This window comes from Cetorhinus maximus, chromosome 1 (genome assembly GCF_964194155.1).
Source record: "Cetorhinus maximus chromosome 1, sCetMax3.hap1.1, whole genome shotgun sequence".
In the NCBI taxonomy this organism is placed as follows: domain Eukaryota; kingdom Metazoa; phylum Chordata; class Chondrichthyes; order Lamniformes; family Cetorhinidae; genus Cetorhinus; species Cetorhinus maximus.
In genome coordinates, this window is record NC_135879.1 from 205,362,779 (window position 1) to 205,382,743 (window position 19,965).

Here is a 19,965-nt window from a genome sequence, read left to right on the forward strand (position 1 = left end):
AAAATATTAAATTCTCAATGTTGACATTCCTCACTAATGAGATTAATGGGTAAAAACTTAACAAATGATAGCTGCCTGTCACCTTCCTTCTTTAAAGCATAATGACTTGTTGAGATCTTAACAGTTTGTATCAGGTGCAGTAAACCAGCAAGTGCATTTTTCATGGCAGCTTCCCCTTGCATTGCATGTTTGGGAGTTTCTTGTTTAACTTTCTGAAATGCATGTACAACTTAAATTGGCATAACATCTTTTATGTTTCACTGAAAAAGGTGGTTTATGGGGAATGGAGGAGTCCAAATAGTACATGGAATTGTAGTTATGTGACCAAAAGTGCAATCAAAGTAGTTTTGAGGTGTCTTTTGAAGACGCCAGAGAAAAGCAGTCAGGTAGCAATTTATAGAATGCAGGTTGTTTAATTAGTTGAAAACAGTCTTAAATATTGTGAGGAACAAATCAAGGTGCACACAGCAGAGAGCGTGCTGAACATCAGGCTGGAAAAGGCAGTGAAGAGACTTGTAAGATGAGAATTTCTAATGTGATGTCCCTTGTGATCTGCAAGAATGTGGATGATTGCGCTTGAATTTTTATAGACTCGGATATAAGCTGTTAAGTTCAAAATGGGATGTGATTAGGGTGGAGTTTGAAACTGATGAGAACGTTCTTGGAGAAATCAAACTTTGGGGTTTTTCAACAATGGTAACGGTGATTTGGAGATGCATGTTTCAGAGGGTGGGCAACTCGGTTACAGGACTTGAAACTGCAGCTGAGGATCGAACAGGATGTGCATAATTTAAGTGCAATTTTGATGTTAAGGCTCTTTTCTCTCCCACCAAACCTCACCTCTCTCCGCTCCTCCACTTCAACATTGACCGGCATTTATCCTACAATTGGAATTTTGGTTTAAATCCCGAGCAATTGAAGTTGGAATTAGTTTTGCTTTATAAAACCTTTTCTTAAATGTTCTTAATAAACTTATTACTGTTTCAGCAAACAGCAACAGCCAATAACATCACAGCAACACCATCATTTTTGTTCTTCCGAAATAAAGTGAGAATTGACCACCTTCATGGAGCAGATGCCAATGGATTAGAAGAGAAAATTAAACAACATCTGGAGAATGATCCTGGAATTGAAGATCTGGACATTCCCAGAGGATATGTATGTAAAACTTGCTTTGAAAATTGTAAAAACATTTGAGAGATATCGCTTCTTTGTCATTCATCTCAAAATTATCCTATCTTATTTTTATTCTCTGGACTGTTTTTTTTGGATACCCTTACTCTGACCTTGAGAAAGAGCCAGGATCGGTACAATAGCTCTTTTCTCATTCTTCCAAATTGGCCAAAAATTTAAGGGGAAAATGATGGGAATTTTTTGTATCCAGCAATTAGAATCTGCAATGCACTACCTGAATGGATAGAAGCAAATTGAATTGATTGAATCATAACTTTCAAAAATGATTAGATACTTAATAGAAAAGAAATTTGCACAGCTGTGGAAAAAGAGCAGGAGAGTGGGGATAATGGACTCTTTCTGGCAATTTGGACAAAGAGCTTCCTTTTGTGCTTTATGATTCTAAAGTTCTATTCTGTTATTCTGCACTCAGGCTAGGGATCCTGAATAAAAGGTTTACAAGCAGGCAAGAACATGGTTGTTCTCATCTAATTGAAACTAAAATGGACTATGTCTTACCAGTTGCTTAATTTTCACTTATGTAATCAGACTTAACAGAATTGAATTAAGGAAACTAAGGAAATGGAAGCAAGTAAACAGTGGTTCTCCACCCGCCCCCCCCACACGCGCACACACACACACAAAGCGTTGGTATTAAGAACATAACAGAAGCAATAGGAGCAGGGGTAGGCTATTTGGCCCTTCAAGTCTGCCCTGCCATTCAATAAGATCATGGCTGATCTGCCCCACGCCTCAGCTCCTCATAGCCCTCAACTCTCCGCTATTTCAAAAATCTATCTACCTCCTCCTAAATACTTTCAATGATCTAGCTTCCACAACTCTCGGATGTAGAGACTTCCAGACGTTCACTATCCTGAGTGAAGAAATTCCTTCGCATCTCAGTTTTAAATGTGTCCTCTTATTCTGTAACTCTGTCACCTAGTTCGAGATTCCCACATTAGTGGAAACATCATCTCAACATCTACTCTGTCAAGCCCCCTCAGAATCTTGTATGTTTCAATAAGATCACCCCTCATTCTTCTAAACTCTAATGAATAAAGGCCCAAACTGTTTAGTCGTTCTTGATAAGTCAACCCCTTCATCCCAGGAATCAGCCTAGTGAATCTCTTTTTGAACTGCCTCCAATGCCAGTATATCCTTTCTTAAATACAGGGACCAAAACTGTACACACTACTCCAGGTGCAGCCTTACCAACACCTTTTACAGTTGTAACAAGGCTTCCCTAATTTTAAACTCCAACTCACTAGCAATACAGGCCAAAATTCCACTTGCCTTCTTAATTACTAGCTGCACCTACATGCTAACCTTTGTTTAATGCACAAGGACACCCAGATCCCTCTATGCTGCACTCGTTTGGAGTCTTTCTCCATTTAAATAATAGTCTGCCAACCACTGAAGTACCAATCTAGATTATGTCTGACAGGCATGATGGACCGAATGGCCATCTTCTGCGCTGCATCATTCCATGTGCTCACTCTTTAGAGTGAGATTTGAACTCATGACCTACTGACTCAAATGTGAGAGTAATATCACTGAGTCAAGGCTGACAGCTGAAGGTGAATCTCCTTCACTAAGTAAATAAACATTCTTTCTGGGGGGAGGGTGGGAAAATACAATTGAGACTGAACTAATGAGATTCTTGGAAATCCCATTTACATTTTTGGCATATAGCACAAACCTGGTAAGCACATTGATAGTCTGCTTTAATTTATATTGAATTGAACAGTAATTTAATTGAGTACAAAATGTTATTGCTCAGCAATATAAGGCTTTCAGTAGTTCATGGGAAAGAGCCTAAGTTACATACCAGTGATCTGCCCTGATGACCTAATGGGTAAAGACTTAATTACTGACCAGGAGGGTCCAGACAGAAAATCATTGAGCTCTGGGTAGGGAAGGAAAAAGGTAATGATTCCCATTCCAAATTCTACCCAGTGAATGATTAGGTATGACTATCATGTCATTTATAGTTCACTTGCCTGTTGATATTCACTGTTTAAGCTCATGTGAGGCAGTCACTGCGTGAAAGTAATTGGTGGTGTGGGGATGTGAACACTTGGAAATTTAGGAAACCTCCAAATGCACATTTAGGAAAGGAGCTCCATTTATTTCTGAAATGAGGCTTCAAGCCTTGAATGCAGTAGCTAGAATTTGAACAAATAGCATATAGTACAAAATTCAGAACATAAGAGTGGCATAAAATTGATACTGTGCTAAACCTTTCTTAACTGCACTTTTAGATATTTTTGACACCAGATTAGTTTTTTTGGATTCCTTTTTTTTAATTCATTCATGGGATGTGGGCATTGCTGACTGGGCCAGCATTTATTGCCCATCCCTAGTTGCCCTGGAGAATGTGGTGGTGAGCTGCTGCCTTGAACAGCTGTAGTCCATGTGGAGTAGGTACACCCACAGTGCTGTTAGGAAGGGAGTTCCAGGATTTTGACTGAGCGACAGTGAAGGAATGGCGATATATTTCCAAGTCAGGATGGTGAGTGGCTTGGAGGGGAACTTCCAGATGGTGGTGTTCCCATCTGTCTGCTGGCCTTGTCCTTCTAGATGGTAGTGGTTGTGTGTTTGGAAGGTGCTGTCTCAGGAGCCTTGGTGAATTCCTGCAGTGCACCTTGTAGGTGGTGCACGCTGCTGCTCCTGTGCATCGGTGGTGGAGGGAGTGAATGTTTGAGGATATGGTGCCAACATAGTGGGCTGCTTTGTCCTTGATGGTGTCAAGCTTCCTGAGTGTTGTGGAAGCTGCAGTCATCCAGGCAAGTGGAGAGTATTCCATTACACTCCTGACTTGTAGCTTGTAGATGGTGGACAGGCTTTGGGGAGTCAGGTGGTGAGTTACTCATTGCAGAATTCCTAACCCCTGACCCGTTCTTGTAGCCACAGTATTTATATGGCTAGTCTAGTTCAGTTTCTGGTCAATGGTAACTCCCAGGATATTGATAGTGGGGGATTCAGTGATGGTAATGCTATTGAACATCAAGGTTAGATGGTTAGATTCTTTCTTGCTGGAGATGGCCATTGCCAGGCACCTGTGTGGCGCGAATGTTACCTGCCACTTGTCAGTCTAAGCCTGGATATCGTCTGGGTCTTGCTGCATTTGGACATGACTCGTCAGATGCTGAAGCAGTTGCGAATGGTGCTGAATATTGTGCAATCATCAGCAAACATCCCCACTTCTGACCTTATGGAAGGAAGGTCATTGCTGAAGCAGCTGAAGATGGTTGGGCCGAGGACACTCCCCTGAGGAACTCCTGCCGTGATGTCCTGGAGCTGAGATGACTGACCTCCAACAACCACAACCAACTTCCTTTGTGCTAGGTATGACTCCAACCAGCGGAGAGTTTTCCCCCTGACTCCCATTGATTCCAGTTTTACTAGGGCTCCTTGATGCGACACTCTGTCAAATATGGCCTTGATGTGAAGGGCAGTTCCTCTCACCACACCTCAGGAGTTCAGCTCTTTTGTCCATGTTTGTGCGAAGGCTGTAATGAGGTCAGGAGCTGAGTGACCCTGGCGGAACCCAAACTGAACATCAGTGAGCAAGTTACTGCTAAGCAAGTGTCACTTGATAGCACAGTTGATGACCCTTTCCATTACTTTACTACTGATTGAGAGTAGACTGATGGGGCGGTAATTGGCTGGGTTGGATTTGTCCTTTTTTGTGTACAGAACATACCTGGGCAATTTTCCACATAACCAGGTAGAGGACAGTGCTGTAGCTGTACTGGAACAGCTTGGCTTGGAACGTGACAAGTTCTGGGGCACAAGCCTTAAGTACTATTGCTGGAATATTGTCAAGGCCCATAGCCTTTGCAGTATCCAGTGCCTTCAGCTGTTTTGTGAATCGAATTGGCTGAAGACTGACATCTATGATGCTGGGGACCTTTGGAGGAGACTGAGATGGATCATCCATTTGGCACTTCTGGCTGAAGATTGTAGCAAATGCTTCAGCCTTATCTTTTGCATTGATTTGCTGGGCTCCCCCATCATTGAGGATGGGCACATTTGTGGAGCCTCTCCTCCAGTGAGTTGTTTAATTGTCCACCACCATTCACGACTGGATGTGGCAGGACTGCAGAGCTTCGATTTGATCCAAGTGGGATCACTTAGCTCTTACTATCGCTTGCAGCTTATGCTGTTCGACACTCAAGTAGTCCTGTGTTATAGCTTCACCAGGTTGACACCTCATTTTTAGGTATGCCTGGTGCTGCTCCTGGCTTGCTCTTCTGCACTCTTCATTGAACCAGGGTTGACCATCGAAATGGTAGAGTGGGGGAATATACCGGGCCATGAGGTTACAGATTGTGTTCGAGTACAGTTCTGCTGCTGATGGCCCACAGTGCCTCATGGATGCCCAGTCTTGAGTTGCTAGATCTGTTTGAAATCTATCCCATTTGGCATAGTGCCACACAACACAATGGAGGGTATCCTCAATGTGAAGGTGGGACTTCATCTCCACAACGATTTCGTGGTGGTCACTCCTGCCAATGCTGTCATGGACAGATGCATCTGCCACAAGTAGGTTGGTGAGAATGAAGTAAAGTATGTTTTTCCCCCTTGGTTCCCTCACCATCTGCTGCAGACCTAGTCTAGCAGCTATACCCTCTAGGACTCTGCTTACTTGGTCAGTAGTGTTGCTACCAGGCCACTTTTGGTGATGGACAGTGAAGTCTCCCACCCAGAATACACTTTGGGCCATTGCCACTAAGTGGTGTTCAACATGGAGGAACACTGATTCATCAGCTGAGGGAGGGCAGTACGTGGTAATCAGGAGGTTTCCTTGCCCATGTTTGTCCTGATGCCATGAGACTTCATGGAGCCCGGAGTCGATGTTGAGGACTCGTAGGCCAAATCCCTCCTGACTGTACACCACTGTGCTGCCAGCTCTGCTGGGCCTGTCAGCGGGACAGGACATAGCCAGGGACGGTGATGGCATTATCTGGGACATTATCTGTAAGGTATGATTCCGTGAGGTTGACTATGTCAGGCTGTTGCTTGTCTAGTTTGAGACAGCTCTCCCAATTTTGGCACTAACCCCCAGATGTTAGTAAGGAGGACTTTGCAGGGTCGACAGGGCTGACTTTGCTGTTGTTGTTTCTGGTGCCTAGCTTGCTGCCAGTTGGCCCCTCCGGTTTCATTCTTTTTTTTTGAGACTTTGTAGCAGTTTGATACAACTGCGTGGGTTGCTCAGGCATTTCAGAGGGCATTTAAGAGTCAACCACATTGCTGTGGGCCTGGAGTCACATGAGGCCAGACCAGGTAAGGACAACAGATTTCCTTCCCTAAAGGACATTAGTGAACCAGATGAGTTTTTTTTAGAACAATCAACAATGGTTTCATGGTCATCATTAGACTTGTAATCCCAGATTTTTATTGAATTCACCATCTGCCGTGGCAGGATTTGATCCCGGGTCCCCAGTGTATTGCCCTGAGTCTCTGGATTACTAGTGCAGCAATAATAACACTGTGCTATTGCCTCTCCCCAGTGCCTGGGATGAATACAATCTGGTCAAATCTGTAATTTAAGATGGTTTTTAATTAAAAATGGTGGATCAATAATGCATTAAATATCTTCGTGTACATAATTTGTCAATAAAATGCTAGAATTGTTGCATTTTTGTCACATTTTAGCTACCTTTTGCTATTAAACTGGAGGCTATATTACATCTACATGCCCTGGTTAAGGTCACTCCTTAATCTCTCTTCACCGGAAGGATACGCTAGGTGTGGTACTACAGGAGGTCAGCGAGGAGTATTTGAAAGCAGAAGATGCTGGAGACATTCGGGTTTGGCAGCATCTGTGAAAAGAGAGAAGCCGTTAATGTTTCAGGTCCGTGACCTTCCATCAGAACTCACTTTCCGATAGAAGGTCACAGCTGAAGCATTGACTGTTTCTGTCTCCACAGATGCAGCCAGACCTACTGAATGTCTCCAGCATCTTCTGTTTTCAGTTCAGATTTTTAGCATCCATAGTATTTTGCTTTTGCAACTAGGAGTTTTTACTTGGCTAATTTGGTTCATTCACTTTTTGTTTTTCAGATGGATTTGACGCCATTTATAAATAAGGCTGGGTGCGAATGTCTTAATGAAAGTGATGAAAATGGATTTGACAATTGTTTACAAAAAGACCAAACATATTTGGAATCTGATTGTGATGAACAGGTAAGGGTTTTCAATGTTTTTAGACTAAAATGTTATTGACTAAGGATTCACTAAGATTGTACTTCTTGCAGTGATTTAACATGCATCATTTTGTATCCTTCAAGTAACTTAATTTTGATCTCACTTCTGCTCTATATTATCAAGAAAGAATAACCTGCCTGAAAACTTTTATTCTTTTCAGTGAAATGATAATCGTTTTCACTACAATGAAAGATTATATACCGGATTGATGTGTTGAAAGTTTTCAGTAGCCGACATTAAACCGGATATTGAAATTCACTATGATCTGTCATGTTGCTTTTCAGAAAAGTGTCATTGGGTGCACTAAGGTTGGAGAAGTGCTTGGTCTTGCCCTTACCAGTTTAAAAAAAAAAGTCAGCAGCTTGATGAACTTGATTCAGATCCAGTAGATCTAGGAGGATATATTAAAGGGTACTAGGAAATAGGATTAGTGTAGAAAGCCTTGATGTAGTGTTCACACACACAGCACAAATGGTTGTTCTTTTGGCTTCATTTTCTGATTGATTTTTTTTTTCTAATTCTTTCACTGGACGTGCTGCCCAGTATTTTCCTATATCCCAGCAAGCCACCTGTGCCGAGCAGGCTAGTTCAGTATAAGTGCTAGGCCAGCATTTTTATTGCCCTTGAGAAGGTGGTGACGAACTGGTGCCTTGGACCGCTGCATTCATTGTGGTGTAGGTACACCCACAGTGCTGTAAGGGAGGGAGTTCCAGGGTTTTGATTCAACGACAGTGAAGGATATAGTTCCAAGTCAGGACGATGAGTGGCTTGGAGGGGAACTTGGTGGTGTTCTCCTGCATCTGCTACCCTTTCTAAGTGGTAGTGGTCTTGGGTTTGGAAGGAGCTTTGTTGAGTTGCTGCAATGCATCCTCTAGATGGCACACATTACTGCCACTGTGCATTAGTGGGGGAGGGAGTGGATGTTGAAGGTGGTGGATGGGGCGCCAGTCAAGCGGGCTGCTTTGCCCTGGATGGTGTTGAGCTGCTTGTGTTGTTGGATTTTGTGAAATAGATTGAGTTCCTTAATCTAAAGTGGCTTTGTTAGTAAGATGTACCGGTTCTTTTTCTTCATTTTTAAATGCAGTGCTTCTCAGACAGAATATTAAGTGTGACGATGCAGTGAATTGAATTGCTCTGGATTTTAAAAAAATTTAGTTGAGGCTAATTCCTGATGTCCACAGAAACTTGAAAATCCTGTGACCTAGCCTGATGGGTACAGGTAGTTTACTGCACATGGCAAAGTAATGGCAGCATGTTGCAATCGTGTTGAGGTGCTTGAGAAAAAGCTGCTTCATAGATACTTTATTTAAAAAATGCAATGCATCGATGTTTTCAAGTTTGAGTTCTGTTGTATCTAATTTTGAGAAAATGGGATTGGAGTATATGACTGTGGTGTATAATTGTATTTGGAAATGCGTTGTGCATGGAAATGTCCATCTGTACTGATTTTCCTAAGAAATTTTACTCCATCTAGAATTTAATTTCTGTAGCTTCAACATTAATTGAGACTCTTCCTGAATTGGAACAATGGTGGGGCAGAATTTTTAAGCGAAATCTGTTCCTAGCATGGACTCCAATTGTCTTGTACTCTGGTGTATGTTTGTAAAGTGGAAAGCCAATTAATTTTCGTAATTATTCCATCATTTATTAGACAAAAGAGCCTATGAAGTCAAATAGTTAAGTACTAAATGAGTTGATTTGCAAATTAACTGCTGTCCAGACTGGAGATTAAGTTTCCCACAGTGTTATAGCTCTAGAGCGCAAAACTATATATTTTTTATTCTTTTGGGATGTGAATGTCACTGGCAAGGCCAGCATTTGTTGCTCATCCCTTGTTTTCCTTGAACTGAGTGGCTTGCCACAGCATTTCAGAAGGCAGTTAATAAACCACATTACTATGTAACTGGAGTCGCATGTAGGGCAACAGATTTAAAGGGCATGAGCAAACCAGATGTGTTTTTATCACAATTGATAGTTTCACCACCACCATTGGAGACCAGCTTTTAATTATTTTTTTTTACAGATTTTTTTAAATTGCAGAATGTATTAATTGAATTTAAATCCCACCAGCAGCCATGGCAGGATTTGAACCAGAGCATTAGCCTGGGTCTTTGGATCATTCGTTGAGTGACATTACCACTATGCCACTCTCCCTTTAGGGCCATAAGCATGAGTCGCTAATGAAACTGCTTTACCAGAGTGGTAAGTGTGGCTGAGGCAAGCTGCATAGCTGCAGAAAAGCATGTGAGGACGAATAGACGAGGGAGACTTGGTAACGGGGTGAGAAGCAGTAAAGTAGGAGGAGGTGCGATTGGAGCTTAAACACTGGGATAGACATGCTGGAGCAAATGTCTGTTTTTGGTGTTGTAAATTCTATCATTAATAACTCTTGATCTTTAAGGGATTCATTTTTTGTTTTAAACAGCTTCTTGTGACGATAGCATTTAACCAGCCAGTCAAGCTTTATTCAATGAGGCTTCAAGCCCCTGACAATGGTGAGTTACATAATTCAGATTTTTCAATATTAGTCTTTTTAATATTGTTTTTCTCTTCAATTATTTGTCATTGTTGTAATGATTATACATATGAAGAATGGAACTGAACTTATTATCCTCAAACTTCGCTCAATAGCATTGCCTCTATTTTTTCCCACATTCTGCTTTCATTTGTCCAGTTCTGAGTTTGAATTCATCTGTTTATTGCCATATGTACATTCAAGTTGTCTATTTTGGAGAGTTTTCTGTCAAATTAAAGAAAGAATTCACTAAGAGAAGGCACTAACTTCACACGAATCTGTTCCAAATTGCTCAAAATATCGCATTGTTGAATTTCTCAGTAGTTTGTGCTTAAACTATTAAATCATTTTACTTATTGCATGTTTATATTGTAAATGAGTTTTCATTTTCTGTGGCTGAACTCTGCCATTGGAATTTTGTTCAGATTGTTAGTTCAGAGGTTCAGATTGATGGCACTGTGCTATCTTTTTGTAATGGGGGGAAACTGAAGAAGAAAATTGCATAGTTAAGAAACAGCATTGCATTCTAAGTAAAATGGTAAATGTGCTGAACAAATTTTTATACATTTCACTATTGCCCAACAATGATGGGTATTTAAAAACAAAAAGCTAAAAGCTACTGCGGATGCTGGAAATCCAAAACAAAAACAGAATTACCTGGAAAAACTCAGCAGGTCTGGCAGCATCGGCGGAGAAGAAATCAGTTAACGTTTCGAGTCTTCATGACCCTTCGGCAGAACTGAAGCATAGTTAGGAGAAAGGTGATATATAAGCTGGTTTAAGGTGGGGGGGCGGGGGGAGAGAGAAGTTGAGGGTGTGGTGATTGTGGAGATAAGCAAGCAGTGATAGGAGCAGATAATCAAAAGATGCCACAGACAAAAGGATCAAAGAGGTGTTGAAGGTGGTGATATTGTCTAAGAAAGGTGCTAATTAAGATGCCTCCGTCGCATCTGTTCTGATGACGCTACCTTCAAAAACAGCTCCTCTGACATGTCCTCCTCCTTCCTTAACCGAGGTTTTCCACCCACGGTCGTTGACAGGGCCCTCAACCGTGTCCGGCCCATATCCCGCGCATCCTCCCTCACGCCTTCTCCTCCTTCCCAGAAACATGATAGGGTCCCCCTTGTCCTCACTTATCACCCCACCAGCCTCCGCATTCAAAGGATCATCCTCCTCCATTTCCGCCAACTCCAGCATGATGCCACCACCAAACACATCTTCCCTTCACCCCCACTGACAGCATTCCGTAGGGATCGTTCCCTCCGGGACACCCTGGTCCACTCCTCCATCACCCCCTACTCCTCAACCCCCACCTATGGCACCTCCCCATGCCTACGCAGAAGATGCAACACCTGCCCCTTCACTTCCTCTCTCCTCACCGTCCAAGGGCCCAAACACTCCTTTCAAGTGAAGCAGCATTTCACTTGCATCTCACCTAACTTAGTCTACTGCATTCGTTGCTCCCAATGCGGTCTCCTCTATATTGGAGAGACCAAACGCAAACTGGGCGACCGCTTTGCAGAACACCTGCGGTCTGTCCGCAAGAAAGACCCAAACCTCCCTGTCGCTTGCCATTTTAACACTCCACCCTGTTCTCTTGCCCACATGTCTGTCCTTGGCTTGCTGCATTGTTCCAGTGAAGCCCAACGCAAACTGGAGGAACAGCACCTCATCTTCCGACTAGGCACTTTACAGCCTTCCGGGCTGAATATTGAATTCAACAACTTTAGATCTTAAACTCCCCCTCCCCCCATCCCCACCCCGTTTCTCCCCCCTCCCTTTTTTTTTCAATAATTTATATAGATTCTTCTTTTCCCACCTATTTCCATTATTTTTAAATCTAAAACTAAAACTTTGTTAGTCTTTCCACCCCACCCCCACTAGAGCTGTACCTTGAGTGTCCTGTCTTCCATTCTTAATTAGCACCTTTCTTAGACAATATCACCACCTTCAACACCTCTTTGATCCTTTTGTCTGTGACATCTTTTGATTATCTGCTCCTATCACTGCTTGCTTATCTCCACAATCACAACACCCTCAACTTCTCTCTCCCCCCGCCCCCCCACCTTAAACCAGCTTATATTTCACCTTTCTCCTAACTATGCTTCAGTTCTGCCGAAGGTTCATGAAGACTCGAAACGTTAACTGATTTCTTCTCCGCCGATGCTGCCAGACCTGCTGAGTTTTTCCAGGTAATTCTGTTTTTGTTAATGATGGGTATTTGCTGACCTGCCTTGATGTCAAAACAGACTGGTCATCCTTTCCTCTTTACTCATCTTTCCTCTGCCAACATGGAGTTGATAAGGGAATAAATACTGAGTGTGAACCTGCTTCATCATTTTTCAGTGCAGTAAGTTATTTGCCCATATGATTGGCTTTAATTAAGACCTTGAGGGAAATTTCAGTGCTAAGTAAGTGACTGCCCTCAATGTTCATGAACTTACCACTATGCTGCAACAAAGAAGGACATATGAAATACATTGCATTTTAAAGCAAATCCATTTTTTTGATCTGGTAACTAATTGGGAACTTCATGTCTAGCCTTTGTCAACATTAAATATATATACTAATGTAAATTTGAATTTGTGGAAAGTATCCTGTATTGTGTGGTATTCCCTACTTTGTTTAGGTGAGGAAAAATGGGTAACCAATTTATTAACTGAGTATGATTAGTAATGAACTATTTGGTACTAGAGATAGGAACATAGTAAAACATGAGACAATACAAGACTGTCAGTCTCAAAAACTAATACCTTTCAATAGATAGAGTTAACCAGAGCTGAAATCAATGGATCAGTGTGAAGCTCAGTAGCCAGAACATATCAGTCAAGAACAGTCATAGATATTCGGGCAACTAGCAGGTGGAAGAGGAAGCTTCATCTGCGTTTTGACCTTGGTTGTGGTGGAGCCTAACATGAGTGCAAGAACCAAGGCTGAAATGTTTCCAAACATCTTCAGCCAATAGTGCCAAATGGAAGGATTACACCTGGTTTCTTCTTGAGACCACCCACCACCCCACCCCACCACTTTAACTGATACCGTTGTCCATCTACTTCAGTTCACTCTGTGACATTGAAGCAGGCTGTACTGGTCCTAGCAACGTTCCAGCTACAGCACTGAAGACTTGCATGCCTGAACTAGCAGCCCCCTAGCGAAGCTATTTGAGTGAACATAAACACTGGAACCTACTTGACTTTGTGGGAAGTTGCCCAGGCATGTCACTTTCTCCAAAATGTTGGACAAATTGAGCCCAGCTAACAACAGTTCTGTCAGTTTGTTTTATCAATTTTCAGAGTCATGGATGAAGTCATTAACAGCTTCATCAAGCAACAACTGCTCATGAATAACCTCGCTTGATGCTCAGTTCAGATTCCACCTGAAGCACTCTGCTCTGGACCATGTCACAGACATGGATGCAAGAGCAGAATGCTCAAAGATCAGAGTTGCTGATCTTAGCATCAAGGTAGGATTCAAATGCTGCAGTGCTTGTGATTTTGAGGGCTTCAGTAAATTGACCTGTGGTATCAATGAGTAAAAACAGTCAGACCGAATGCATTGAAAGATGGTGTTTTTGGAGGTCAGTCATTGCAGTCCCAAGACATTGCTGCAGGAGTTCCTCAGGGAAGTGTCCTTGGCTCAATCAACTTAGTAACCTTTTGCTCCACCACTAGCATGCTGGGGATCACGATTACCAGATTGGCCTCCAATCATATGGGTGCACTTAATTTTTGACCCATAACAAATAGTAACTTTGGCCAGAAAGAACATTAAACATAACCTGGACCTCTGCTTTCTGATGAATGATACTCCTTTGAAAGTTTCACAAGCTATTTGCAACCAGTTCTACCCCATTGTTCTGCATGTTGACTTTGAAGCTCTAATTAAATCAACACCAAAACTACTTTGGATGAACTGGATTGCATTCCTATGCTAATCCAAGGTAATTTAGCAGTTGTATGGTTTATTGTATGGGTCCTTGTTGGCAGCAGAGACAGAAATACTTGTCAAAGAGTATGCTAAGGGTGGTGAAGAAGTAGAGTTGATGATTCTGTTTGTGTGAATTGATGGAACAGACCATTGGAGGATCTTGATTTCTTGCATTCCATTTGCAACATAGCCACGGTCTTGTGACTTAAAGTGGGGAACTGCTGATTATAATGGAATTTAGCTATTCATTGGGAAAGATTTCAAAAAGCTGGCATGAGGCAATAATTGCTACAATCTTAAATATGGGAAACTATCAAATTATACAGTCAGCTATGGACAATATCACTCCTCTCCACAGAAGAGGGTTTTACCAACCCATTTGTTTTAGGTCATCCCCAGGGAATAAGTTGCTTTCGGATGAAGTTGCTGTAACCAGGCACTATCCATTGAGTCAAATTTGAGACTAACTTCTCGTGCAATCTGATTACCAGAATGGAGATAAATTCATATCCCTGTGACATGTATGTGATATGGGTTATTGTTCAAGACATCGAGCGTCATCAAGTGTTCGCACCACAATGTTGAACAACCTTAGATAGCGTGTTCCTTTGAATGAACAGATCATTTGAGTATATCCCCTGATGATTTTACCCCCAGGATGCGTCAGCTGTTTCCCTTGTGCAATATCTATACTAGTGATTCTTTTTTTCTGGTCAATTTTATGTAAATTTACATATGCTGATCTCATTCTTGCACTACAAGGCAAGGACTTTGCCTTCATAGACAAGGCCTTCTATTGATCTGAAGCTGGCCACTTTGTTTAAAAACCTGCAAAGCTGTCATAGCAACTTTTCACCAAACAGCAAAGCTGCCAAGGAACCCCACAGTGTCACTTTTTGCACCCAGTGAGTTTAAAATGAGCTCTATTTGAGGGACTTGTGTGTAATCTTGAACAGAAGCATAACTTTAAAGCTCACCTGGAAACATCTCGCAAGGTGACTTGCAATAAAGTCTTTACTATTCCACTACTTTGAACGTAGATTTTCTTGAAGTTGAGCAGTTCAGCATCCCAATGTGTTCTACTTTAATTGAGGGCTGTATAATAGTACAACACAACTATATAACAGCATTTGGCTAGTCAGCGTTTTATTACACTAATCCAGATTGATACTGTGGATTTCACTTTACTGACACTTGCATACTTTGAAAGGAGAAATTTGTAAAATGGGCATCAAGGATTATCATTCTTCATGTTGACTACTTGTGGCCTGCTTTGAATAAATATAGGACTTGTTGCGTTCTTGAGAGAGACTCGGCTCAGTTGTTTAGGCTGTTAGCTTTCCTGGGTGATGGTTAATTAACTAACCCATAATTTCACTATATAGTTTAATAATATTCTTGCATTCGCAGGTCGAGGTCCTAAGTTTGTAAAAATATTCACCAATCTGCCACGTTCGTTTGATTTTGATGATGCTGAAAGAAGTGAGCCAACCCAAACCCTGGAGTTGACACTAGAGGACCTCAAAGAAGATGGAATTGTGCCACTGCGCTATGTCAAATTTCAGAATGTTAATAGTGTAACAGTGAGTGTTGATGTTTGAAATTCTTTCAAAGTATATTCAATATTTGTTCCCAAAACATAATCTGATTAAATGATCCTGCAATGCCAATTAACTGTACAATAATTCCTAAAACAGAACACACATGATGGTTTCCATGGAAATGCTTCAGATTATTGTGAAATGATGCCAGTCAGCATAAAGTAGTGTAAATGAAAAGATCTTAGCTGAAATTTACTGGAGTGGAACATCTCATGGCATATGCTGTTAGTTTTCCTGCACCCTTGAGTTCAAATTTTGCACCCTAATTTAGTGGAAGTGAGAGCTGATAATGGTGTGATGAGGTACCAGGAAATCTGGGACATTGGTGAATGGAAGAACCAACAGTGTAACTCATTAACCAATGAGATTTAAAGGTTGAGAAATAAAGTCAAATGACTGACGCTGGCGAATTAATCAAATCGGGTGCAGAGAAATAAAACTGGATTGAGAGAGAAAGGAAATGTTTTTAAAATATCAACTTTTTAAATCTCAGCAATTCATAGTCTGAAAGAGTGAGACTGTTCAGTTTATATTTATATTCTGACCTAGAGAGGTTGGTTGGCAGTTGTTAAGAATCATGTTAAAAAGGTGTTTGCACTATTAATTACTAAATTTTCTGCGTTTAATGTGCAAATGGAACAATTTTGTGAAAATAAGAGGTTACAGGTACGATACTATTTATAGAATATAGCAAGTGGTTTTGGATAATTTGTTTGGAAAAATTGCAGTCTTGGACATTCTTAGAGTGCATTGGCTTCATGTCTTTGCCCTTTTTCCTCCTAGAGTGGCAGATCTTGATAGAAATAAACAAAACCACATTGCAAGCTGAAGATGTGCTGGTTTTCCTATAGCCCTTGAATATGTCAGCATGGATGCTCATGTAAAATGAGTAATTGCTTCAGGAAAGCACAGTAATGTAAAAGGACAAGTATAAGTATGATTAGTCATTGCAAAAGGTGAATTTGTTTGTGTTTGTTAAATCTACCATTTATTTTTGGCTTTCAGCTTTTTATCAAATCAAACCAAGGTGATGAGGACACCACAAGAATTAACTACCTTGCATTTATTGGCACCCCCGTGCAAACCACAAACATGTTGGACTTTAGACGAGTAAGTTTTTCCAATAATAGTTGATGATGTTTTGAAGTAACTGGGCTAGCGGGGCACATCTGGCACTTACCATGTGCCTAATTACAGCTTCCATCTGGTTGAACTGATTAGCCTAGACACCGGAGGCTACACTTGCATATCTCCAACTGGTGGCTGTATGGGGAGAAAGGCAACAATTCAAAGCCAATAGGCATTAAATGTTGTGCCTAACAAATCTTTGGAATTTTTAGAGAAAAGGTGGTGGATGGTAATCGTATGGAAACTTATTTCTTGGTTACTAGCTAATGTGAAAGTAAGGAATAATAAACCCTAGCTGCTTGTCTCCACTGCCTTGAATATTCTTGGGTCAGACCTGATTTTACCAGAGAGATCCAGAAACCATTAAAATTAAGTAACATTCATTAGGAGCTTTGGTGCAAGCCATAAACATGAGCAAGTTTTAGCATTACATAGCTGTTTCACTTGTTAATAATTATGATTATTCAAGACATGCTCTAATAGCTTTCAGAATTGGCTACCTTGATGACAACATTGCTTGTGCATCTAAAACATTGGGCTGAATGTCAGAGTGTATCATGGCTACAGAAGATGCACAGTCATGAGAGATAAAGTAGAGAAAAGTGAAGGGGAAAAAAGTGCAACCTGCCCTGAGTGGTGACAAAAGCAGTGACTTTGGATTTTACATCAGATCTATCATGGCGGCATGGTAGGTAGTTTTGAGTTCCCACTGATTTGATAACTTATCACATGACAGATTAATTATGTTTAGCGGCAGTGGAGTATTATAATTGGCCTTTAACCCTAGGGGTTTGATGGGTAGTGGGTGGGTGGAAGAAATTACATGAAGTTCCAGATGCTTTCAAAAGATATTTGTTGGAGATTTGTGGTTGCTGGTGGGTAATAAATATTAAGAATGTGCATCTGTTCCCCCATTTGTTTGATCTAAAATGGTAATTTTAGTAAACTGCAACTTGCCAGCTTGTGCCAATTAATTCTGGGGGGACAAATTCTAGGTAAGTTTATGAAGTGGCAGATTAATATTCAAAGCATAAAAGCAATAAACTGTGGATGCTGGAAATCCAAAACAAAAACAGAAACAGAAATACCTGGAAAAACTCAGCAGGTCTGGCAGCACCGGCGGAGGAGAGCACAGTTGACGTTTCGAGTCCTCATGACCCTTCAAGAGGACTAAGTAAAAATAGGAAAGGGGTGAAATATAAACTGGTTTAAGGGGGGGGAGGGTTTGTTGGAACGAGCAGCCAGTGATAGGTAACCAAAAGATAACCAAAAGCTGTCACAGACAAATGGACAAAGAGGTGTTGAAGGTGGTGATATTATCTAAAGGAATGTGCTAATTAAGAGAAGAAGACAGGATAGATAAGGTAAAGATAGCTCTAGTGGGGGTGGGGGAATACTAAAAGGTAGAAATAAACAATGGGTGGAAATACATTTTAAAATAATGGAAATAGGTGGGAAAAGAAAAATCTATATAAATTATTGGAAAAAACAAAAAGGAGGGGGAAGAAACGGGAAGGGGGTGGGGATGGAGGAGAGAGTTCAAGATCTAAAATTGTTGAACTCAATATTCAGTCCGGAAGGCTGTAAAGTGCCTAGTCGGAAGATGAGGTGCTGTTCCTCCAGTTTGCGTTGAGCTTCACTGGAACAATGCAGCAAGCCAAGGACAGACATGTGGGCAAGAGAGCAGGGTGGAGTGTTGAAATGGCAAGCGACAGGGAGGTCTGGGTAATGCGGACAGACCGAACGCAGACTGGGTGACCGCTTTGCAGAACACCTTAGGTCTGTCCGCAAGCATTACCCAGACTTCCCTGTCACTTGCCATTTCAACACACCACTCTGCTCTCTTGCCCACATGTCTGTCCTTGGCTTGCTGTATTGATCCAGTGAAGCTCAACGCAAACTGGAGGAACAGCACCTCATCTTCCGACTAGGCACTTTACAGCCTTCCGGACTGAATATTGAGTTCAACAATATTAGATCTTGAACTCTCTCCTCCATCCCCACCCCCTTCCCGTTTCTTCCCCCTCCTTTTTGTTTTTTCCAATAATTTATATAGATTTTTCTTTTCCCACCTATTTCCATTATTTTAAAATGTATTTCCACCCATTGTTTATTTCTACCTTTTAGTATTCCCCCACCCCCACTAGAGCTATCTGTACCTTATCTGTCCTGTCTTCTACTCTTAATTAGCACATTCCTTTAAATAATATCACCACCTTCAACACCTCTGTCCTTTTGTCTGTGACAGCTTTTGGTTATCTCCACCTATCACTGGCTGCTCGTCCCAACAAAACAACCCCCCGCCCCCCTAAACCAGCTTATATTTCACCCCTTTCCTATTTTTACTTAGTTCTGTTGAAGGGTCATGAGGACTCGAAACGTCAACTGTGCTCTCCTCTGCCGATGCTGCCAGACCTGCTGAATATTCAAAGCATAATGTTTGAAGTATTTATCATAAACTAAATATGCTCTTTAAATTTATTTTCCTAGATTGCTGGAAAGAAAGGAGAAAGTCACTAACTGAATGAAGGAAAGACTAGGAATGCTGACTGTGTTGATAAGACCACATTTGGCCAATACTGTGTTTTCTGGACTCTTGCAATATCAATACCATGACTCGATTTGGTTCATTAAAATCTCTTGCTTCCAGACTTCCAAGCAAATCATTGTTCAGTTCAAAATATTTTGTGGATTATTCTTGATTGTGATGAACTGGTTTAATTATATTCTTCAAAGTGAGAATTAGTCATTCTGGAAGTCACCTTGGAATGCACCTGAAAGTTAAAGTTGTGCACTTAGGTTGGCTAGTTATAGCAAGGCTAAATGTGGTGGTACTTTTCAGATCTTCGTGACACATGGATTCCAATGGTAAGCTGGTAGCAGTTTCCACTAAATTTAAGAGATCTAAACATGACTGCATTTGCTGTCTGTCAACTCTGATGCTAATAGTGTTGGATAATTAAAATAATGTTTACCTTATTGTGCCAACTGATTTGTGATTTTTTTTTTTAAATAGACATATTAAAGATTCACTTGGATATTAATTTTTCCTGGTAAATTACACTTTATATATAATTATTTACATTACTTTTTATGCTGGGTCTAGTCCAAACTTTACCTGGGTAACCTTATCAAGCTCCTTCTGTATTTTGCTCTGATTATGGGGGATACTCAAAGATCAATGTTGTGTACCACGAGCCTTTAATACCCGAAGAATGGTTACGTTGTAGCAGGAATGTCCAAGAAGTCTTGTGCACTTTCATGGTCACTGCCCCTAAGAAACATAAACACAAATATCTGGGCTCCCTACTGTAAGGGATAAAAGAATTTGCATTTGTACAGCATCTTTCACTACCTTAGGATGTCTTGACATGTTGTGGGCAGACACATGGAAGATGCAATTTAATA

The 19,965-nt window shown here is 41.2% G+C and overlaps 1 protein-coding gene across 1 annotated transcript in view; it reads left to right on the forward strand.

Moving 5' to 3' along the window:
- Positions 1–19,536, forward strand: part of txnl1 (thioredoxin-like 1) — a 38,733-nt gene extending 19,197 nt beyond the window's left edge. The window contains exons 3-8 of the mRNA XM_078552165.1: positions 988–1,158; positions 7,243–7,365; positions 9,812–9,881; positions 15,239–15,411; positions 16,435–16,539; positions 19,048–19,536. Coding sequence (XP_078408291.1) covers positions 988–1,158; positions 7,243–7,365; positions 9,812–9,881; positions 15,239–15,411; positions 16,435–16,539; positions 19,048–19,077 — 672 coding nt within the window. The 3' untranslated portion in view covers positions 19,078–19,536. The remainder of the gene's footprint in view (positions 1–987; positions 1,159–7,242; positions 7,366–9,811; positions 9,882–15,238; positions 15,412–16,434; positions 16,540–19,047) is intronic.
- The last annotated feature ends 429 nt before the right edge of the window (positions 19,537–19,965 follow it).